Here is a 24478-nt window from a genome sequence, read left to right as displayed (position 1 = left end):
ATCCCTAGGCATATAAAATTATAGTAAATAAATATAGTAGAATGGGCAATCCAGTCATGTTTCTTGACTTTTCTAGGAAGGTGTCTAATTTTTACCAGTAAACATGGTGCTGGGTTTTGTATAGTGTACGTGAGTTATACATGTGTGTGAATAATTTAACACATAATTTTTTTCTTTTTATTTTACACAAAAATAACACTTTCATAAACCAACATGAATAACAAGTTACTACACCATGTATCATCTTCAAAATAGTTACTCAGTACAAGTCACAAACCATAAAGATTCTTGCACAAAAGAAACATAATAACACAAACTTTCTTTTCAACAAAGATAAACTTTTAGTATAAATGAAAGAAATTAACATATATATTGAAATATTTTTATAACAACAGAATACATAATTTGGGGAAGTAGTGAATTCTTTTCTATTTATCTCTCTTCTATTTTGCTTTGTGTGTATGTGTGTGTGTGTGTGTGTGTGTGCGTGTGTGTGTAGTTTAACATATAGTGTTAAATGTTCTTTTACTCCTGTTTTATAAATAGGTCCTTTAAACCTTAGATTCTGATACTAAGAAATTTTCCACTAAGGTGGTTTTTTTCTTAAATAAGATAACTTATAAGAGATTGCCTTAAAACATCTTTTGAGTATGATAGAAAAGCTTTTTCACTTAATTCTGTCTCCGGTTAATCTAAAAATTATTTGCAATTCCACTTAAAATATCCAAAATTATTCTCCCCAACACTAGATAAACTGACTCTCTAAAGTTCAAATGGAAGCAGAGATCCCAATGTAGCTAAGAAATTTCTGAAAAACTAAGGACATGTGTGTGGAAGGAAGAAAGAATATCTTTATTCAAGAATTAAGGTTACAATAAAGTTATAATTATCTAAACAATGTAAAACACAAGATACAAAGTACAATATGGTATAAGTTGTAGACAAAATAAAAAGACTAAACCTAGAAACAATTAAGCACATATCTGATAAAGGTAGTATCACAAAAGATCAATCTACTATTTAATAAAGAGTACTGGAACAGGGGCTGGGGATTTAGCTCAGCGGCAAAGCGCCTGCCTGGCAAGCACAAGGTCGTGAGCTTGGTTCCCGGTACCGGAGAAAAGCCAAAAACAAAACAAAACAAAGAGTACTGGAACAACTGATTTTCTATATGCAAAAATGATTCTACTGATAGAATTATCAGTAAATTCCTACCTCAAACCAATTTCAAATTATATTCCAGTTAAACACTACATATTAAGAACAAAGCTTTGAAAAGAAACAACCTTCTATAACAGAATAGAAGAAAAGTTATCTTTAAAAATATAGTGGAAACTCATGAAAGAAGACTATGAAACATTCATTGTTCTCTAGTAGGAATTACCTTATTACATGAACTTATTTATCATACATTAAATGTAACTACCCCATTTTAACTGTCAATGCAATGAAAGTAGCATAAGTGACACAGACTGGAAAAAGAGATATACATAAATGCTAATAATGAAGTAGGCATTCTTAAAATTCTCTAGTTTTGAATAGAAAAAGGAATAACAAAACAGACAATGGCAACAGGCAAGTGCCGAAGTATGCAGTTCTTTGCCCTTGAATATAGTATCATAGAGCACAGACCCTATAATCAGACTGTATGGGTTTAAATTCTGAGTTTACTACATATTGGTACATAGTTATATAAGCTTCTTACCCTTGTGTTTCACTTCCCACAACTATAAAAATTAAAACAATTGTATCTATTTCACAGACTTCTGACAATGATTATATAAATTATATAAAGTTTATAGCACAATACATCTGGTATGCAGTAAGTACTCATAAAGTTATTATATAGGATTTTTCTAACTGCTGCATAGTCTACTAAAGTAAGAGCAGTCATGGAATCTATTTACATCCACATTCCAGAATGTGTTTGAGACAGCAAGGCCTGAAATACAGGTAGTCCATTTGTGCTTGATAGTCCAAACTGAAATATTTGGCTCTGGTATATGAATGGAAATACATAAACTCTTTGACAGCTAAGAGTGTCCAAGTTGTAGATAAGGATTCCTTTAACACAATTTATAGGCTTTTTACCCTAAAAATAAAATGTATGTGTGTGTGAACTAATAACTCAAAATTTGTTCATAAATGATAGGTATTACTCATTATTTCAAAATACATCTAAAAATGTATTGTTTGTTTCTTTGTGACATTATTTTAAAATATGTATTGGCCACATGTATTTCTTCCGATTGCTTCTTCATATTCTTCATCCTATTTTCTATCTTCTTAATTACTGGTTTTTAAAAGTTGTTACTGTGTTTCTGCTATATGTATTACAAAAAGTGTTGCTAGTGTTACAGTGTTTTTTACAGTGTTAATGGTGGTTTTATTTAAGGAATAATTTTATTAACCCAAATCAGATAATCTTTTTTTTCACCTTTTGTGTTACAAGTTAAACTAAAAAGATCAGTGGAAATAGTCAATGTAGTACAACAGTCTCAAGCCCATCTCAGGTAAGAAAGACTACATGGCCAATAACACCTATAAATTATGGAGCACTTACTATCTACATTTAACCATCCCATGCTCTTATAGGGGAAGTTTCATTGCATATAGAGATGATGTCAACTGAGACACAAAGAGTTTAACAATCTTGCCCCGATCATATACTCTGCAAGTCACTAAAGCAAGATCTAAACCTAAGTCTATCTAGGAGCAGAGAATCACTATGCCAAATAAGTGGATGAGTCATATGATCATTATTTTTTTTTTTTTTCTGGTTTTTTGGTTTTTTTCCAGTACCAGAAATTGAACTCACGACCTCGCGCTTGCCAGGTAGGCGCTGTGCTGCTGAGCTAAATCCCCAGCCCCTGAGTCATATGATCATCTGGTCAAAAGTTGTGTGCATATGTTTCTTGATGGGCAAAATATGAACTGAAGAAAAAGAAGCAGTGAAGTGGAAAATGTTGAAAATACAGGACTGTGAGTGACTTCAGAGGTAGAAACAACAGAGAAGAACAGGTAATACTGTGAGACAAGTAAGAAAACATCTTCTACAACCATAAAAATTGTGTGAAAAGTTATGGATATCAGATAAGTCTTTGCCACGGATTATTAGTATAATTTAATTTAACTTGTACTGAAATCCCAATATACTTGTATTGAAGAATATACATAAGTAAGATCATTTCAAAGACACATGCTCCATTTACTCTTCTAGGTCATTTTAATTTTTGATCTTTAGGCAACACCAACTTTTAAAAACTAACTTAAAATTATAAAACTTATGCAATTATTTTAGAAATTCTTTTTAGGTGTAGGTGCCAATGAAAAACTTCTTCTTTCCTTAAATGATATTAACTTTTTCCCTCATTAACAGTGTAAATTATGGAACAGACTTTGTGTCTCAGTTTGCTTTGACTCTCCAGATCATATTCAAATTTGAGCCCAACTTGAATAATTTTGGATACATTTATTTTATCTTAGCCATACACCACTATTCCCCTGTCTCTAATTTTCTATTTTTTTACTTTTTTGGGGGAGGGGATAGGGTCTCATTATGTAGTTTAGGCTGGCTTTGAACTTGCAGCAATCCTCCTACTTCAGTTTCCTAACTGTTGGGATTACAGGTGTGCACTATCATGTCTGGGTGAGTTTTTCCAACTTATTGATAGGTTACAGCAACCTACTACAACTGAACTATAAAATAATACAGAACACAAGTAAATGTTTAAAATTTACATACAAGAAATCTGGCTGCATCCTCCTCTTCCTGAGAAAGGGCAGAGTTCCGAAAACACCAAGCTAAGGAAAGAGAAACAAAACAAATTTGCTTCAGAGTTCCAGACAAAGGAATAGGGCAATGTTAATATCCCTCACTGAGGAATGTTCCTCAAGACTACAGAGAAATGTTAAACATCATCAAGGTGTAGAGAAAATAAAATGTATATGGGTGACTTCCTCAATCATATGGAGTTGTGATGATGATTTCTGGAGAAGTAAGTACAGTGTGTCCAGTTACATGCTAGCAATACTATATTTCCCTAGGATCTTGCTGTCTCCAATAAAAAATTAACCTTAAATACATAATAAATTCCACACAGATTCAAAGCTTAAAATGATCTTTAAGTTGCTATTTTTACCATGAGGAATTTGGGTGGGGTACCTTAATCAGAGACTGGCTATCAGCAATTGTGGAACATTCATATGACAGATTAAAATACAATCATGATTCTAATGTCACTTTATAGTAACTTAATATTTTTAACCCTAAAAAGTTCAGGCTCTAGTTAAAAATGGAAGATTGAATATTTGTACCCCTTTATTCTTCTCCCAAGCCAAAAATAAACATTAATAAAGGAAGATAAACTCACAAAGAAAATAGAAGACTTCAGCAGCTAAGAAATGGCAATAGAATTTTAGAAACTAGAGAGCGAGAGATGACTGATACCTAACTTACTCAGAGAAACCGTAAGCTTCAAAAAGGGTTGGAGGGAGAGTACAAAAACTGTAGCAGTACCCTACAGAAGAAATGGAGGTATCAGATACTTCTGCAAATAGGAACTTGTCAACAGGGTGGAAAAACAGGGACCTAAATGTAGGGTGTTAAAAAAAGGCACTAGGGCCGGGGACATAGCTAAGTGGTAGAGTATAGTATGTATACAGCCTAGTATGTATGAGGCCCTGGGTTGAATCCCCAATACCGCCAAATAAAATAAAATAGAATAAGATAAAATAAAATAAATAAAAATGCTATTAAAGCCAACTGATGTCTTCTTTTGTCTTACATAATAAGGTGACATTTACATCACACTGGAAAAACATGTGATATATTTTTTGGTGGGGGGGCTATTTTTAGTGAGGTTCTGGATTTCAGGCATATCAGGTGCAGATAAAAGTAGCTGAAGCAATGTAGGAAAAAAAGAAGTGAAATGTTGAAAGATGATCATATACTCAAAAGAAGGGTGTGTGTGTGTGTGTGTGTGTGTGTGTTTCATGATCACTAATATATAAACTGAGGAAAAAGAAGCAGCAAAGTGGAAAATGTTCAAAATAAAGGACTGTGGGTAACTTCAAAGGTACAAACTTTTTCTGCCCTATTCATCAAGAGCAGAGAGCCAGGAACAATGTGAGACAATAAAGAACAATGCATTTTCTAAAAGCATGAAAAATATGTAAAGCTACAAGTATCAGAACTACATTTCCTTCCTTTGTTTGCCTCACAAAAAGCCAGCAGTTCCTGCTTACATTTCCCAAGCAAATCTAGTGCTTCTTCCTGAGAAAGCTGACTAGTCCAAAAGAAATGCCTATAGATCCTAAAATCTGATTAGAAAGAAGGACAAGGAAAAGAGTATGTCCAGGTAAGGGTGACGTGTGAAAGACAGCTAAATATTTATGTACATTAACATAATTAATAGGAACTTTAAGTGAGAAATCAAGTAATAGTTGTATGTAGATGTTACTCAGAAAAATGGAGATGAATAGCCAAACAAAAATGTTCAAAGTGATTGCCTCAGGGCAGTGGGAAGAAGGATCAGGAGGGACAGAGTATGCAATTTCTGTTTATACTTTTATACAGCATTAAAAATATATTTCAATATATCCTCAAAGAAAAATAGAAATTATTTAAAATATTTATTTTAAACCAGGTATGGTGGCATCTACCCACAAACCCAGCATTTGGAAGGATAAACCAGGAGAATCACAAGTTCAGTGCTTGCCTGTGCTACACAGTGAGTTAAAAGTCAGCCTGGTAAATAGCAAAACCTATTCTCAAGCTGCCATAACCCTGAGGATTTTTTGTTAAAAATTACATAGTCAAATAAATAAAAAACAAATATCAGCAAGGCCTGGTGGCACATGCTTATAATCTCAGCACTCTGGCACAAGGCACGAAGATTTCAAGTTTGACCCCTGCCTCGGAAACATAGTAGATTAGTAAGGCCTCATCTTAAAAAATAAATAAATAAATAAATAAAAAGGGCTAGAGATGTAGCTCAGTGCAAAGGTTCAATTACCAGTACCAGAAAATAAAAACATAAACGACAACAAAAAATAACAGTGTGTCCTACATAGTAACACCTATGTGAACTACTACTGGCAGCGGTATTAAATTTCTTCTTTTGCACTGCCCCTGAGTATACAGCTCCCCTCTCCTAAACTTCCCACCCCTGAGCCACCTCACCTCTCCTTTCCATCATCTGGATCGAATGGTCCATTCTCAGACAACTACTGCTGATATCCAAGGCTGAGATGACATTCAGACCTTGCTAGCTCTGGGCACAATGGTCAAGATAGTCTGTGGGTCCAGCAACTCCGGGGTCCACTTTTTCCCAGGATTCTCCAGCTACTCAGGTAAGTCTCAGGTTAGGAGGTTTCCGTCATGATTTTTGTTCCTCAGGCTTCTTTGTCCTCATATCACAGGTCTGTTTTCTTCTTGTGGAGCCAGCACCTGTGAGCTTAGGATATAAATCCAATTTACCTGATGTCTTCTCATTGTATTCCCATGGTAACCAGCCTCTAAAATATTCTCCAATAATCAATGTTTTCTGGGGATCATATCTTTTATAGATCCCACTACAGTGAACAGGTTTGATCTCTATAATCAACAGGCCACTACAGAAACAATGGTGTATGACTTTCAAGGTTAGGCTATAAAAGACACTGGGGCTCCCATTTTGTATATTTTTTGGATCATGAAGTTTGAATGAAGCTAGCCACCATTTCATTCAACCAGTCTAGTTGTGAACAGGTAACATTAACCTGCCAGTCATCTTGGAAGCAAATTCTCCCGGCTGAATCCAGCCTTCTGAAGACTGCAACCCTGTCAACATATTGACTACAACTTCCTGAAATACATAAGCCAGAATAATCAGCAGAGTCAAGCCCCACAGATACTATCAGCAAACAAATATACACTGTTATTTAAGCAGATAAATTTAGAGATAATTTGGTAATATTACCAATGGTAATTTGCTAATAGATAACCCAACATTTATCTTCCTTATTTGTAATTCAAAGTTTCTGGAGTCATTGACCAGAGATGTTAGATACAGAGACCAGCAGAACTCTGGAGAAAACTCAAAGCACTAAACAAAGCAATGTTCATATATCTGCTCCTCAAATATCATGTATGAATATAAAGGTACAGACTCAATACAGTGACAGCTAAGAAGTGAGTAAAAAAATACTCAGATTTACAGCAACCACATATATGGAGTAAAAGAGAGTTGCATTAAAAGTTCAGGTATTTCATTCACTATCTGATTTACCTTGGCAACTGAAGTACAGTTGAAATTTAGAATCCCAAGACTTTTCATTTGAAGTGAGAATTTTACCCATGTCATTCACGATACTGGATGAATAAATGACATGGCTATTACTATATATGAATTTATCATCTTCTACAAGAAAGATTAATCTTCGCATTACAGAAATAATCTTGGCAAATAGAAGTAATGAAAATATTTAATTATAATAAATTTTGAGAAGTGTTACAGTTGATATACTCCCAAATTACTTTTCTTCCATAGCCAGTATCTCCTTATAAAAAACTATATAATTTTATTTAACATATATAACATGTACACATAAATATATACATATACTTATTTACCCCCCTCAATATAAACTCCATGGAAACAGGAACTTTTGTATGGTTTTCACAGTGATAGCTAGGACTTAAAAAGTTTGTTGATAAAATGTCAACCACTATGGAAAACTGTGGAAATGAAAAAATTCAAAATGGAATTACAATATGATCAAGCAATTCTTCTGAGTATACACCCAAAACAACTGAAAGCAGGCACTCAGATATTTGTATATGCTCATGTTTATGTCAGTGTTATTTGTAACAGCCAAATGGTAGAAGCAGCCCAAGTGTCCAATGATGGATGAATAGGTAACCAAAATGCTTATTCACACACAACAAATACAGTATTATTCAACCTTATAAAGAAAGGAAATTCTCATACAAACTAACACAGATAAATGCTGACAACATTATGTTATGTTAAACTGGTCATAAAAGGGTGAATTTAATATGATTCTTCTTATATGAGGTACCTAGAGTTGTTAAATTCATAGAAAGTACATTGGCAGTTGGTGGGACTGGGGGAAAAGTGTAACAGAGAGTTATTTTTAGTGAGTACCAAGTTTCTGCTTTGCAAGATGAAGAATATCAGTGGTGATGAGAGAATAACAATTTGAATACACTCAGTGTCACTGAACTATATAATTAAATATAATTAAGACAATAGCCAGGCACAGCGGCACTCCACTTGGGAGGCTGAGGCAGGACAATTGCTTCAAGGCCAGCCTGGGCTACAAAGTGAGCTGAAGCCCAGCCAGAACTGCATAGTGAAACCCTGTCTCAAGAAGACAAAAAAAAAAAATCATAAATTGTGTCACATAGTTCACAATGTAACATATGTAATACATATACACACACAAATGAAATACTACTGCTAATTTTGGTGTATGTATGTGTGTGTGTATGCTCACACATACACACTCAGTACTGGGGAATAAATCCAAGCTGCTCTACCACTGATTAGATCTACCAAACAAATCCACGCTGCTGTACCACTGATTAGATCTACCAACTACCACTATACTACATTCCCAGCCAGTTTTCCCCCTAGAATTTGTTAAATTGCTCAAGCTGGCCTCAAACCTGTAATCCTTCTGCATCATTTTCCTGAGTTGCTAGTTTTAAAAGTGTCTGCTACCATGCTTACTCTGTTTACTAATTTGAGAATTTAAAACTAGAAGACAATAATATCTCAAATAATTACAAAACAGAAAAGGATGAGTAATTCAGAGTTTAAGTGTTTAACAGACTTAAGTTTGGGTTTTGTTAGTATGCACATTAAAAATTCAAGGATAACAGCAGAGAGGAAAAGGGAGAAGTTGAAAACTGCACATTAAAACAATATAACAAAAAGAAAACAAAATTTTATCAGCCACTGTGATAAATGTAACTGAATTAAACTCACCTATTCATCAAGCAAGCTAAAAGGGTATAAAGCTCAGGAATATGCTCCTCACACATAACCTGAAACATAAAGGAAAGGATCAGGAAAATGAAATTTCTGAAAATACACTAACAAACCTAAAAAGTAGTACTATCACACAAAAGAAGCTAAACATCCTATTTAAGTGTAGTACATTGGAACCTTGGTCCTCCTCTAATAGGCTTATACATTCACCTATTTGTCAGGTAACTTTCCTTGCTCTCCAACTGTGGATGTAATTAATGTTAAGCTTAGCATGACTTTCTTTAACTAATGTAATATTAACATATTTAGAAGCAGAGGTTTCAAGGGTGTGTATGTGTGATCTGTTATGTGCTTTGATGACCCACCATAAAAAGAAAATGCCCTGGTATCCACACCCTGTCCTTTTGGCCAGAGCCCCAGAAAGAAGAAATGCAGGGTAGATTTGAACTCAATCTACAGTTTAACCAAATGCAGCATGAATAAATGAACCTGCAAAAAAACGTCAACACAAGAATAAATACCAGCTATCCTCTGCTACTGAGTTTAGGGGTGGTTTGTTAAGCATTGTTAAATTAATATCTGGGTAGGGAGTATAGTTTAGTGAGTACTTGCCACGTGAAAGGCCTTGGCTTAAATCCACAGCACCACAAAAAATTACATTAAAAATAAACTAACAAATACACATAATTAAAGAAGCAAAGCATAATACGATAATAATGAACCGGGAAAATATCATCAAGAAAAACTGGAAAGCTACAGAACAAAGCCAAGGATCGTGGGGGAGAGGAAGAGCAGCAGCAGAGAAGACAGAGGAGCCAATGAAAAGGGAGGACCACTAGAAAACAAATACAGAATTTTGTTGTTGTCTCGGTGGTGGTACTGAGGATTGAAATCAAGGCCTTCTGCAATATCCTCACCCCTTTTTTATTATCTTTTTGAGACAGGGTCTCCCTACTAATAACCGGTTTGGGATCGAACTTGCAGTCTTGTAGTAGCCTCACAGAGTGCTGGGATTATAGGCATGTGCCACCACGCCGGGTCCAGAAAATGTTTGCACAGTAGTTACCAACTGTATCAAATGCTAGAGAAACTAACCCAAGTAAGAAAGAACCACTTACTATCACAATCATACACAATTCACCATGCTCACACTCACTATACCCTTCATCACAAACACACGACCACAAACATCACCATGCCTCATACTCATCACAATTAAGCCATCACACTCACAACCACACATCCCATCTCCAGCACACGACCTCCAAATTATAAACACACACACTTCCGCTAGTTTTTTGTTCCAACTCCTGTCAGTCACCAGTAACGTACATACTCACACGACCGGTGCTCCCCACTGCCCCTGCTCCAGACACTGAGGGTCTGCCTGGCAGCCCCCACCCCATCAGCCACCCGCGGCCGGTACAAACCGGACCGCTCCAGCGCCCCCCTTACCTCCCGCTGTGGGGACTCTTCAGCGTCGCCTACCGGAAACGCCCAAAAGTGCACCCAGCAAGCAGTTTGTGAAAGCCTGGGTGAAATCGCCCTGCAGAGAGGACAGACTCGAGTGTATCAAACCAGGTACAGAATCCTCTATCGCTTCATCCCACCCAGAATGCACTGCGGCCTAATTCAGCGTCCTGTCGGAGGGCTCTTGCGGTCAGGGTGCAGGCGAGTGGGGAGCCCGGGTTGCAGGGGAGGCTCAACTCCAACGCTACGCTCTGTCTCGGCGAACAGTTGTGAAACTATATTTGGACGTGGGAGAGTTACTGGAGTAGTCCTTGCAGGCGCGCTCAGAGGAGTTACTGAGAGGAATAACGTGTGGGCCGTACTCTGGACTACGTTTCCCAAAGGGCATAGTAGCCTGCCGCTCTTCTCGCGCGATCTCTGACGTTTCGTCCCGCCTGGCGGGATCCTTAGATTGGTGAAGAGAGCGTGGTCCCTGGGGTTACCTGGTTCACGTCTGCAGGTTTAGACTTGAGAAGACTCTGGAAAATCTTTAGGCAAGAATCCTGTAGGCCCACAGGGAGCTGATAGATCAGAGCTCCCCTTAGAAGGGAGTTTATGGGATTGTCTGTGAGATACACTGTGACACTTGGACTTTATGTGTCAGTATGTAGGATGTCTGGTCATTGTAAGCATTTGGCTGAAGTGTGACTGTGCCTAAATATGCGTGACACTGTATGTATCAGTATGGGGCTCCTGTAACCTGTGTGATTGTGACTTAAGAACTGTGTCTTCAGGATATTTCTGAGGTTTGGTTAATTCTAGCCCCTGGACAGCAGTGAACTCAGCCTTTCTCTTGAGAGGTTGAAACTGGCTAGGCGGCCCCATTTTCCTCCGATTTCCATTCCCCCTATGGAGTAAGTAATGGGATGAGACTAGTAATGGCTTCTCACTTTGAGTACTAAGAAAAACCTAGTGGCTATTTTTTTCCCCTCGTAGTTCTGCCCTTTTCCATATGAGTCACCCAGAAGAGGAGGAAAGAATGCATGATGGACTAACACAAGTAATAACCAAGGTGTGGTGTGATTTCATTTTTGTTTTCTTCCTAAATTTTTGGTGAATAATGATATTTTATTTGAATATAGGTCTGTATAAGTTCTCCGTTGGAGTAAAGGATGATTGTTCCTGGTATTAAAGCCTAATAGTTTCTATATATCTAGTGTTTATAGTAATATTTATACTAAATGGTAGAAGTTTTGCTTTTGCTTTGAAATAGCACTTTATTTAAAGAAAGGCTAAGGCAGTAGAGTCATAAGCCTGAACCAAGCCTGAGAAACCTGGCAACTTAGTAAGACTGCTTTTAAAATTAAAAAAAAAAAAAAAAAAGTTTTAAAGGCTGGAGATTTAGCTCAGTGGAAATGCCTTGGGTTTAAATCTTGGTACTACCAAAAAATCCACTTGCAACTGGCAGGTCTATGGGTCAAGTTTTTTCCCGTTTTTTCTCAATACCATATACTGGAAACTTCATTCTGTTTTCACTGTTCTGCAAATATGTCTAGTGTCCATATGTACATGGGAATATTCATGAACTTCACATTCTATTCCAATGTCAGTCTTAATACTTAAGCACTTTTCCTTCTGAGGTAGCTTTTTCTTTCTCTAGCTTTTTAAAGGCCTTTAGTTTTTCCTATAATTTTAATATATCTTAAGTGTGCATTTCTTTTATTTATCTGCTTGGGAATTTATAAGTATTATTAATTATTAGTACAAAGAAAATCCTCAGTCCTTATCTCTTTAAAGATTTCTCATTTTCTATCCTTCCTCTCCTCTTTAGGTTAGAATTTCTTTTTCTGTCTCTTTATCTCTTCTTGGTTTTTAGAGTGATACTTAGAGCTTAACTGAAAGCATTATTAATCAAAAGAACTTTACCTGATCTCTGGAGAAGGTGGTGGGCAGAGTTTTTGGATTCTTTCCCCAAATGATAGTAATAATATATCAGTATTCAATTTGTGTCTCTTAGGGAACTCAGTAAATCATATCTATTCAACATATGATTGTTTTATCTGAAAATTAGAAGGTGCTAGGATAGAGGGCTCAGTATAGGAGTAGTGTTTTTCTCAGTGTATACATTTGGAACTCTGAATGGATCTGTTCTCAATTCTAAAAATGTGTGTATTTGGTACAGATGCAATAAAAATCAAGGTAAGAATAATCTCAAATCTGTTCAGTTTAAGATTCTCCTATTTGACTTTCTTTAGAAAAGGACTGAGTTTTCCCAATCCACTTTTCTTTCTCTTTCTTTCCTTTTTTTTTTTTGTACCAGGAATTGAACTCAGGACCTCATGCTTGCCAAGCAAGGTGCTGTGCCACTGAGCTATATCCCTGGCCTAATCCATTTTTGTGAGCCAATGTCCAGAGGATCTGGTTCCTTTCTCATATCAGCTTACAATTACCTTCACCATTTTTACAGTAAAGATTATTGCCCAATATTAATGAGAATAACTAAGGAAATAATGTACTGCAGTAGAAAATAAATTTTAAAAGGAATAAATTTGCTTTCAGAAACTAATCTATTGTTTAATCAGGAAATATTTGAAGCATTTCTAATACAACTAGTAGAAAAAAAACCAAGAATATGTTATTTAACATCATTTTGAAAGTATTAAGCAAAGTACCTAAGTACTTTGTACAAGAGAAAAATAGGGTACAAATTAGAAAAGAGATGCAGGCAGGGGTAGATACCTGTATTCCCAGTTACTGGGAAGGTTGAAACAGAAGGATACGGTACCAAGTTCTAAGCCAGCCTGGGCAACTTAGTACCCGGTCTCAAAATTTAAGAAAAGGGGTTGGGAATATAGCTCAGTGCAATCACCAGTCCCTCCCCAGTTCAAGAAGTGTTAGAAGACTTTTGAAAAATTATTAGGTGTTGTCCCTCCACCTAATCATACTACCCTCATGGCTACCTAAACTCTTTTTGCTGTTTGTCTTGGCATGTTTCCTGTTTTTCAAATTAGTATCCCTATATTGCTATTTTTTTTTTTTTTTTGAGACAGGGTCTCACTGTATAGTTCTGGCTGGCCATAAACTCACTGTGTAACCAGAATGGACTTGCACTCATGTCGATCTACCTGCCTGAGCCTCGTGAGTGCTGGGATTATAGGGGTGTGCCACCACACTCGGCCTATATCACTGTTTTTGATAAATATTTCCAGGTGACCTCCCAGGTAACTTTAAATTAAGATTTTTACACTTTCCTCATTTTGTATCCTTGCAGTGGAGTTATATCATGTCATCCATGTGATTAGGACCTTGCAGATGTTCTTAATCTTAGCCAAATAGTACACTAGACCTGGAATTTTTTCTAGTACAATTTTCATTTTTCTGAGAGCAAACTGCTTTGTTTCTTAATTTGCCTAGGTTCATATAATGTTGTGCTAATTTTTTCCAGTCCTCTAATACTGCTTTCAGTTGCCTGTAAATATTTTCCACATGGTCAAACATATTAGCTTCTTAATTTTCCTTGGAGAGCACCTTTCTTATAGTCTTTTGCCCTCTGATTCTAGATATTTTTGTCCAAGTCTGCTGCCAGATATTGCCCTGGGACTTGCCTTTTGTATAATACTGGGACTTTGTCCAGCATTCTTGGTTAGTTTTCTGTTTAATTTTTCTACTTTATTCCCAAGTTTTGATGGAATGTAGTCCAGTAGCTTCCTAAGAAAACCTACATCAGAAATAATTTTGTAATTGCCATATATCTGGAATTCTCTTGATTTAATCTTCACACTACCTTTTTAATTTGAATGAATATAGAATTCTCAGAATGCATTGGGCTTTGTAATAGTAATAAAGGAATTGTGTTATTTTCTTCTGGATTCCAAATGCTGTTAAGGAGTCTTATTGGAGCCATCTTAGAGAGGGACCACCTGAGCTCAGAACTCAGAGCAGCTGCTGGCTCTATCAAGTGGCTCCCAGCTGGGCTCAGGCCCATGGAAGGCACACTGACTGCTACAGGTCAAACGAATCTGATCTTGACTATAAGGTGCAGGCTCACTGAATTATCCACTTCCCCACCAAAAAGCTACTGCTGGCTTACTGGAATAAATCAACACGGATTGGGACTCTCTCTCCACACATTCTCTACTAATGATAGCAGAGACATACCTTCTTTTTCTTTTTTTTCCTCTCTCATTTGTTTGTTGTTGTGGTGGTTGTGGTTTTGTTTTTGTTTTTTTTTTTGTCCATCATTGTATAATTTTGTTTTTATATGAGTGTGAACATGGTGTATAGACTCTTCATTGTTGTAGTTGTTGTTCTGCTCTGTTTTTCTTTTTATCCCTTCCTTCTATCTTTCCAGCCAGTCTTCTGCAGCAGTTTCCCAAAGTTGGCGTGATCCCCCTTTGTCCTCCACCCTTACTTCTAATCTCTTCCTCTTCTTCTACTTCTCTGTTTTCTCCCTAACCAAATTTAAATTCTAACCCCTGAGGGAAAAATTGACATATTGTGTTGGGAGCCACTGGAGCTGGGTATTGGTCATATGTGTGAGGGCAGCACAGAGCCAGAGTGCCACAAGCAATCAAGCTACCTCAGTATTTAAAAAAGCATCCTGCCTGGACAGTTACAGTTGTTAGTCACTAGGCATCATTACTTCTCCTGATACTAACTTTGCAAGTGTATAAAATAAATGCCCCTACTGTTGAAGTCAGTCCTCTTCCCATCAGGTAAGAGGTAACTCCACCTGACCCAGCTCTTGTCTCTTGTCTTTATTTTTCTCATACCCACTGCATTTTTCTCTAGGTTACAACAAGAGACTGAAGAGGTTCCCTACAGTTGGTGCCAGAACTGGACACCCAGTGAGAGAAAATAAGTGGGCAGTGGGTACACTTCCCAACAGTGAACAACAGAAAGGAGGAAGTGCATTTGTGAAAGCTAGTATTCAGCACTGGAGTGCATGGTACTGGCACATCAGGGGTAAAGCATGGGGATACATATTTTCTAGGGCTAGGAGATATACAGGCTTCTAAGAAGCCAAAAGAGAAAGGGATATTGAGGTGCAAGTAGAGCCACCCACCTGACCTCTCTGAAGTGGTAACAACAAAGCAATTGAATGAGACTCTACAAAAAATAAAATCAGAAATAACTGTGGAAATGGTGTCCACAACAAAAACCATGCTTAGTGACACTAGAGCAGATACAAAGAAATAGAAGAGCTTAAGAAAATTATGGAAGCCATGAATTGTCAGCATAAGAAAGAAATGGAATCAGGCAGATTCAAGTGCATATCCAGGAGAATAAAAATTCCATTGAAAGTATCTGAAGCAGATTAAGCCAATGTGAGGACCAGATCTCAGACACAGAAGACAGGCTTGTGCTTAGCAATCAGGAAATGAAAGATTTTTTTTAAAATAGCAAGGACCATGGGAAATCAACACAGCAGCTGCTAGATGAAGCAAAGAACTGAAGATTGATTGGAGTCAATGAAAAAGCAAGAGATAGCAAAAGTGATATATATAAAAAAAACTTAACAGATGTCATGACAAAACTGTTAGAGAAAAACAATTTGGCACACAGAACAGTAAGGCATGTAGAACTCCAATTAGCCACGATCAAAAAATTTCTACAGCCAGTATATCATAGTCAAGATGCCAGAAATTCAACACAAAAACAGAATCTTAAAAGTTGTTAGGGAAAAGAAACAAATCTCCTAAAGGAAAGCCCATCAGAATCAGAGCTGACTTGTCAGCACAAACCCTCAAGTCAAAGAGAGCTTGGAGTGAAGTATTTCAAGTTCTAAAAGAAAACAACCTTCGACCCAGGTTGATATACTCCACCAAACTTATCTTTCAAATCCAATGGAGAAATAAGATAATTCCATGACAAAGAACATCTAAGGAAATTTATGACCACTAAACCAGCACTCCAAAATGTTCTGAAGGATATTATAGAAAGAAATAACAAGTACTATAACTCTATGAACCCCAACAAAAGGAATCCACCAGGCAAGACAAAATTAACCAGAGGGAGGGAAAAAAAAGGAAGAGCCATCAACAGGAAAGTAACATGACAAGGATAACTCAATACATATCAGTTATAACCATCAATGTTAATGGTCTCAATTCACCAATCAAAAGAGACAGACTGGCAGAATGGATCAAGAAGCAAAATCCAACAATTTACTGCATGCACAAACACATTTAATTCAAAAAGAAATTCAGAGAGTGAAACTCAAAGTATGGAAAATGATACTCCATGCAACAGGAACCCAGAAAAAAAGCAGGGCTAGCTATTCTATTAGCAGACAAAGTGAATTTCAAGCCACGATATAAAGAGCCCTTCCTGGTCCTTGTTGTGGCCCAGGAAGTTTATATTTGTAACCCATTGAAAAGTTATTGGAGGGGCTGGGGATTTAGCTAAGCGGCAAAAGCACCTGCCTGGCAAGCGCAAGGTCATGAGTTCGGTTCCCGGTACTGGAGAAAAACCAAAAAACCAAAAAAAAAAAAAAAAAAAAAAAAAAAAAAAAAAAAAAAAAAAGAAAAGTTATTGGAATTGTAGTGAGTAAATTCCAATCTACTACTTCCAGTGCAAACCATGGCAAAAATAAAGGCACTAAGGCATATTTGTAGTTATGGCGAGCAAAGGGATCCTAAATCCAGCTACAGTAACAGTTAACTGGAACAAAAGCCTTGACCCAGGGCCAAACCTGGGTTTTTCTAATTCGTGAAGAAGGGAGTGGCTTGAGATGAGTGACTATAGAAAGAGAGGAAGTAGGTGAGTGCCATGAGCTGGGCAAGGTAAGAGGCCTGAAATCACTTCTGAAATATGCAGAGATAAGGATATGCAGAAATAGTAATCTGATAACACAATTGAGATAGTATCTAATGTTTTGGGGTTGGTGCTTCAGCTCTGAAGTGTAATCTTTTATGCCCTGGGAAGTCATAGAGTTTTATTTTGAGGCTCCATCCCAGCTGACAGTGCAGGGCACACCTCTCCATCCCACCTTGCCTTGGCTCACATATATTTTATTTAGGAGCTATGAGGGGTGGGGAAAACACTGCCCTGTCATCTTTTCTTCAAAGACTACTGTCTTGGTTACTTTTCTCTTGTTGCTGAGACAAAATACTTCACACCCAAAATTAAGCTGGCTCCAAGGAAGATTGGCTCATGGTAGAGGGCAACCGTTCATGGTGGCAGAACATAGCAAAGCAACAACAGCAAAAAAGGAAGTAGTGGCACCAAGCAGCCTCTTCCTCTCCCTTACATATGCAAACTGTCTGGCCGAGGGCTGGTATATTCCTCACACTCATGATCCCAGCATTGGACTATGGATCAATCAAAAATCTAGAAGCCCGCCCCATGACTGCATGAGGATTTGGGGGGACATGCAGACACAAACCATAACAACTAATATCAGCACCTTGGCTGGACCAATTTGTATTGCTTAAAGCCAATGGAAGGGATAAGATAAAGTCTTAACCAGCTCTGAACATATCAGTACATTGAAATAGGGTCAGGTCCAGCAATTGATGTGGAGACAATTGCTCCTTCAAGGACAGTCACGCAGGTGGTCCTCCCCACCAAGACTGATTAAGAGAGATAAAGGTCATCACTACATCCTCATAAAGGGAACAACCCAAAAGGAAGAGATAACTATCATAAATATATATGCAACAAATACCAGTGCACCCAACTATATAAAACAAATATTAATGGGCATGAAAAATGAAATGAACACTAATACAACTGTATTGGGGGATCTGAATACCCTCTGTCACAAAAATACAGATCAACTAGACAAACAATGAAATATTACAACTGAATCAAACTTTTGAACAAAGGATTTAGTAGATGTCTACAGAGTGTTCCACTCCCAAACATGAGAATACACATTCTTCTCAGCTGCTCATGGGATGGTCTCCAAAATAGACCACATACTAACCCATAGAACATGCTTACGTAAATGCAAAGGAATTGAAATTATCCCATGCACATTATCCATCCATTGTGCAATGAAACTGGAAATCAATGGCAAAAGAAACAACAAGAACTTCATAAACACAGAAATTAAATAGCACCCTGTTGAACAACCAGTGGGTAACAGATGAAATTAAAAAAGAAATTAGACAGTTTCTACAATTAAATGATAATGACAGGACAATATACCAGAATGTATGGGACACACTGAAATTAGTCTTGAGAGGAAAATTTGTAGCAGTGAATACCCATATCGGGAAAACAGAGCAAGCACAAATAAATAACTTAATGTTGACCCTCAAACTTCTAGAAAAAGAAGAGCAGGCTAAGCCAAATCTAGTATGAGGGAGAAAATTATAAAGATCAGAGCAGAAATTAATGCATTGGAGACTAAAAAAACAACAAAAAGCATCAGTGAATCGAAGAGTTGGTTCTTTGAAAGGTTAAATAAAATCAACAAACCCTTAGCCAACCTTATCCAAAAGGAAATGGAAGACTCAACACAATTAGGAATGAAAAGGATGAAATCACAATGGACCATGCAGAAATCCAGAAGATCATCTATACCTACTTCAAAAATCTGTACTCTAATATGATGGAAAATGCAGGAGAAATGGACAGATTCCTAGATACATATGAATTACCAAAGCTAAATAAAGAAGATATTAAAAATCCTAAATAAATCAATATCAATGAAATCAAAGATGTAATTAAAAACCTACCAACAAGGAAAAGCCCAGGCACTGATGGATTCACTACTAAATTCTACAAGAAATTTAGAGAAGCTCTAACATCATTACTTCTCAAACTTTTTACTGAAATTGAAAGGGAAGCAATACTTCCAAATTTGTTCCTGGAAGCAAGCATTACCCTGATACACAAACCAGAGAAGGACCCAACTTAGAAAAAGAATTACAGGCCAATTTCCCTAATGAACATAGATGCAAAATCCTCAATAAGATACTGACAAACAGAATGCAGCAAATCATCAAGAAGATTATACACCATGACCACGTGGGATTCATCCCAGGAATGCAAGAATGGTTCAACATTTGTAAATCAATAAATGTAATACAGTCATCCCTCACTATATTGTGGTTCACTTATTGCAGCTTCACTGTATCACAGGTTTTAAAAAAAATAACTAATTCTGTATCATGGAGTTTTCACTATACTGCAGGATTTTGCAGTATACAGTACTTCACTGGTGAGTACCCATGTAGAATTTTACATGTTGTTAAAATTACATAGGTTTAAGAGTGTAGAAAGTGTTTAAGAGCATATGAAGTGTTTATAAGAGTGTGGGAAAGGTTAGTAAGAGAGTGGGAAAGGTTTATAGGAGTGTGGGAAGGATTTAAAAGCCTTAAAATATATATAAATAATAAAATAATATAACACTGCTACTTTGTGGATTTTCACCTATCACAGAGGTCTCTAGAAATAACTCCTGCAATAGTTGAGGGATCAATGTAGACCATATCAACAGAGCCAAGGACCAAAATCATATGCTCTCAATAGATGCAGAAAAAACTTTTGACATTGTAGCACCCATTCATGATAAAAACCCTACAGGAATTAGAATAAATGGTCCTTGGCTCAATCTGATAAAAGCCATCTGTGACAAACGAACAGCCAACATCATACTAAATGGAGAAAAACTGAAAGTTTTCTCTCTAAAATCAGGAAATAGATAAGGATGTCCACTGTCTCCACTCTTATTCAACCTAGTTGTGGAAACTTTAGCCAGAGCAATTAAACAAGAGAAAGAAATAAAAGGAATAACAATAGGAAAGGAAGAAGTTAAATTATTATTTGCAGATGATATGATAGTCTACATAGAAGACCCCAAAAACTCCACTAAAAATGGGTAGATTTAATAAGCAAACTCTGTAGTGTAGCAGAATAGAAAGTCAACACTCAAAAATTAATGCTGCCTGTACACAAATAACAAACTCACTAAGACAGATATTAGGGAAACAACACCTTTCACAATAGCACCTAAGAAAATTATATACCCAGGAATCAATCTAATGAAGGATGTAAAAGACTTCTACATTGAAAACTACAGTACTCTGAAAAGGGAGATTGAAGAGGATATCAGAAAATAGAAAGATATCCCTTGCTTTTTGGTAGGCAGAACCAATATGGTGAAAATGCCCATCCTTCCAAAACTGTTATACAGATTTAATGCAATTCCAGTGAACATTCCAATAGCATATCTCACAGAATTAGAGAAAACAATCCTAAAATTGATTGGGAAACAGAAGAGACCTAGAATAGTGAAGGCAATTCTGGGCAACAAAGGCAAGGCAGGGGGCATCACAATCCCTGACTTGAAATTATAATATAAAAATACTATAATAAAAAACAGCATCATACTGGCAAAAAAACACATCTGAAGATCAATGGAACAGACTAAAAGATGCAGAAACAATCCCAGACATACTCAGCCACCTTCTTTTTGACAAAGGTGCCAAAAACATTCACTGAAAGAAAAATAGCCTCTTTAATAAATTGTGCTGGAAAAGCTGGCTCTGCACATGCCAAACATTAAAATTGGACCCATATCTTTCACCATGCATTAAAATAAATTCAAAATGGATTAAAGATCTAAATATTAAAACAGAAACATTAAATCTGTTGGCTGATAGAATAGATAAAACTCTTGAAGATATGGGTGTAGGCAAAGACTATGAATAAAGCCTTGATTGCACAAGAACCATCACAAAGAATCAACAACTGGGCTCTCATCTTTCTAAAAAGTTTTTTTTCTTTTTTGGTTTTTCTCCGGTACCGGGAACCGAACTCACGACCTTGTGCTTGCCAGGCAGGCGCTTTGCCGCTGAGCTAAATCCCCAGCCCCTTCTAAAAAGTTTTTGCACAGTAATAGAAACCACCAAGAGTGAACAGACAACCTACAATGTGGGAAAAATGTTTGCCAGCTGTTCCTCAGACAAAGGATTACTATTGAGAACATATAAAGATCTATAAAAAAAAAAATCAGACTTCCCAAATTTAGAGACCCAATCCAATAATGGGCACCTGAGATGAATACACACTTCTCAGATGAAGGAATACAAACAGCAAATAAATATATGAAAAAATGTTCAACATCACTGGTCATTCAAGAGATGCAAAGTAAAACATCACTGAGATTCCATCTTACCCCAGAAAGAATGGTTATTATCAAGAAATCAATCAATAACAAATGCTGGTGGGGCTGTGGGGGGAAAGGAATCCTTCTCCACTGTTGGTGGGAGTATAGACAGGTGCAACCACTGTGGAAATCAGTGTGCTTATTCCTCCAAGAAACTAGGATTGGAGGTCCCGTTTGTCCTAGCTATTCCCCTTCTGGCTATCTTCCCAGAAGAATTAAAAACATTATACCATAGTGTTATATGAACATCCATATTTATAGCAACACAGTTTGTAATGGCTAGACCTTGGAAACAACCCAATGCCCATCAACGCAGTAGTGGATAAAAAAGATGTGGTCTTTTTATACTATGGAGTACTACTCAGCCACGAAGAAGGATAAACTTGAGAGTTTTATAGGTAAATGGATGCAACTTGAGACCATACTTATAGGTGAAATAAACCAGGTACACTTCTGCAAGCATTGTTTTTTCTCTGTAGTGTGAGAAGCTGAAGGAGTAAATAAGATCCAAAATGTACAATAGATATTGCAAAATGGGAAGAAACTGTTCAAAAAGAAAGAGAAACTGGGATGGGGGAATGGGGAAAAGAAGAAAGGGAAAAACAAAAAAATATATATTTATACACAGGATAGTTAAGGTATTTATATAGCTAGTTTCTCTCAGTTCATTGAAAAGAAAGGTTTGTGCTAATATTGTTTGGAAAAGTACAAAATTAAAATCTTATACTCTGAGTAACTAATTAAAAGGTAGAACTAAGATGGGGGAAAGGAAGGAAGGAAAAAGGGAATAAAACAAAATACAAGAAAGATATACTATTAATTTCTCCTAGTTCATAGAAAAGGTTTGTGCTAATATTGTTTGGAAAAGTACAAAATTAAAATCTTATACTCTGAGTAACTAATTTAAAGGTAACAATATGTAAGTGTTAACAATTGTTACCCTCCTATTATCTTATTTTGAAATTTTGGGTTTTTTTCTCTTAAATAAAAAGAATTCTTACTGCCATTCTAGTTCCTGAAAACTTTTTTTGTGGTTGTCTTCTAGAAGGTTTTAGAAAGTTCTTTTTCCTGATACTCTGAAATATTACTGTAAAATATATTATATAAGATATTCATTTCCCTCTGCTGGGGTTTAAAGCAAAAAAGGGAAAGGGGAAGAAACGTGCTCATTGAGCCAGATGTTTTCTGTTTCATATAATTGGAAAAGTTCAGGCTATTTATTGATCCAAAACATATACCTGGTACACAAGAGATGTCTTCTAATAATATGATACCAGCCCCTTTTATTTGGTTACTGTATACTTGCTTGCAGAGCCTTCTATTTCCTCTAAAACATCTCTCCTTCCATTGTACGAGCATGTTTACTTTTTCAGAGGCCAGTGATATTCAGGGATGTGTCCATACACTTCTGTCCAGATGAATGAGAATGTCTGGACTCTGATCAGATGAAACTATACAGGGAAGTGATGTTGGAGAATTTCAGCAACCTGGTTTCAATGGGTAAGGATAGCTACCCTCCAAAATTCAGAGGTTGCCCTTAAAAATGTCTCCTTTTTCCATTGTGAATTATTCACTTGAAGGAGCCCGTGAATTTCTACTCCCTGTTCCCCCGGGAATGGTTTGATTTGAAATGGAATGGAAGAGCTGGGAATGGGCAACTCCAGTAGGCTGCAGCTGAAGCTTGATCTTTTCTATCTTTCTCTGGTCATTCCTGTAGTAGCATCTCTTCCTTGATCACTAAGGACCTAGATCTAATTTCTGGAATACCTACAGTATAACAATTCCCATGTCTTTTCTTGTGTGCAGGATTTTCCAGTTCTAATCCAGCTGTGATCTCATTATTGGAACAAAGAAAAGAGCCCTGGATAGTGGACACAGAGCTGAGTAGATGCCTGTGTTTAAGTAAGTGAGAAATTATAGGGCAGGGGTAGGGTCATGAGAATATATTACCTCAGAGATGCTATAAGGCTCTCAAGACCCTCCCCTCAAATGCCCAAGGCCTCTTCCATATGAGCTATCATGTTTTCCCCCTCCTACACTTTATTCTAGTGCAACACAGTAAATGCTTCTATTTCCAAAGCAATTATTCTACTTATATTTTAGATGTCATTCCTTCTCAGTATATGCTGTATTTAGAATTATATAACAGAAGGTATTCTTTCCCTAAGAAATATATGTATATAAATGTATGTTTTTTTCTTTCCCTGTACTAGTTTACATTTCATATTTCCAATTATTAATACTTTATACATTAATACTTTCCAATTATTCAGTTGCTTTAACCAGCTTTTCCATGATTTTATAATTTATTCTTTAATTTAAAAAGTAAAAAACTATTTTACTTTTTGAAAAATTTAAGTATAGTACAGAAAACGACATAATTATGGAGCATCATGAGTTGTGTGAAGCAAATTCATCTCTGTAACCAGCACTTGAGATATAAATAGAACATTCTTGGACTGGGAATGTAGCTCAGTGTGGGGCATATACATAGCATATTCAAGGCCCTGGGTTTGATCCCAAACACCACAGTTAAAAAAGAAATTGTCAGAAATAGAATATCCTTAGCAAATCAGAACACCTTTATAATTTGTTAGAATAATTCCCGAACTCATGGCAGCAGTATTCTTATTATTACTGTCTTATATAAAAATATAAATGAACCACCAGGTCAGGGTACACATGGCAAGGACCGTAAGCACAGAAAATTCTGTCCGCATGGTGTCAGGTATATCACTCCTCCTTTTCTATTGATATGTTTATCAACTGGGAAACTTCTCACAATCATCACCTTGAGTTTTAAAAGTTTCATTATATAGATATGATTCATTAGCTTTGTGACCTCATGGTTTAACTCAGTCTTCAATCTGTCTCTTCTCTTTGGAGGTCAGGGTTTGGGGCTGAAAGT

The 24478-nt window shown here is 36.6% G+C and overlaps 2 protein-coding genes and 1 long non-coding RNA gene across 5 annotated transcripts in view; 2 read left to right on the top strand and 1 right to left on the bottom strand.

Moving 5' to 3' along the window:
- Positions 1-11069, bottom strand: part of Znf568 (zinc finger protein 568) — a 57053-nt gene extending 45984 nt beyond the window's left edge. For 2 of the 3 annotated variants that reach the window (XM_005399905.2, XM_005399906.2), the window contains exons 1-4: positions 10455-11069; positions 8997-9055; positions 6185-6458; positions 3746-3804 (exon numbers count right to left, since the gene is read on the bottom strand). In XM_005399905.2, the coding sequence (XP_005399962.2) occupies positions 3746-3804; positions 6185-6218 (93 nt within the window). In that variant the 5' untranslated portion in view covers positions 6219-6458; positions 8997-9055; positions 10455-11069. The other variant, XM_013522316.1, reaches the window with a different exon arrangement.
- Positions 1-24478, top strand: part of LOC102029951 (zinc finger protein 850) — a 277918-nt gene that overhangs the window by 138524 nt on the left and 114916 nt on the right.
- Positions 10510-15674, top strand: LOC106150213. Its single transcript, XR_001236881.1, has 3 exons — positions 10510-10580; positions 11445-11520; positions 15240-15674. It is a non-coding gene; the product is annotated as an uncharacterized LOC106150213 (long non-coding RNA).

The sequence above is a fragment of the Chinchilla lanigera genome, unplaced genomic scaffold (genome assembly GCF_000276665.1).
Source record: "Chinchilla lanigera isolate Chin_1 unplaced genomic scaffold, ChiLan1.0 scaffold00067, whole genome shotgun sequence".
Taxonomy (NCBI): domain Eukaryota; kingdom Metazoa; phylum Chordata; class Mammalia; order Rodentia; family Chinchillidae; genus Chinchilla; species Chinchilla lanigera.
This window is presented reverse-complemented; position numbering and strand designations above follow the sequence as displayed.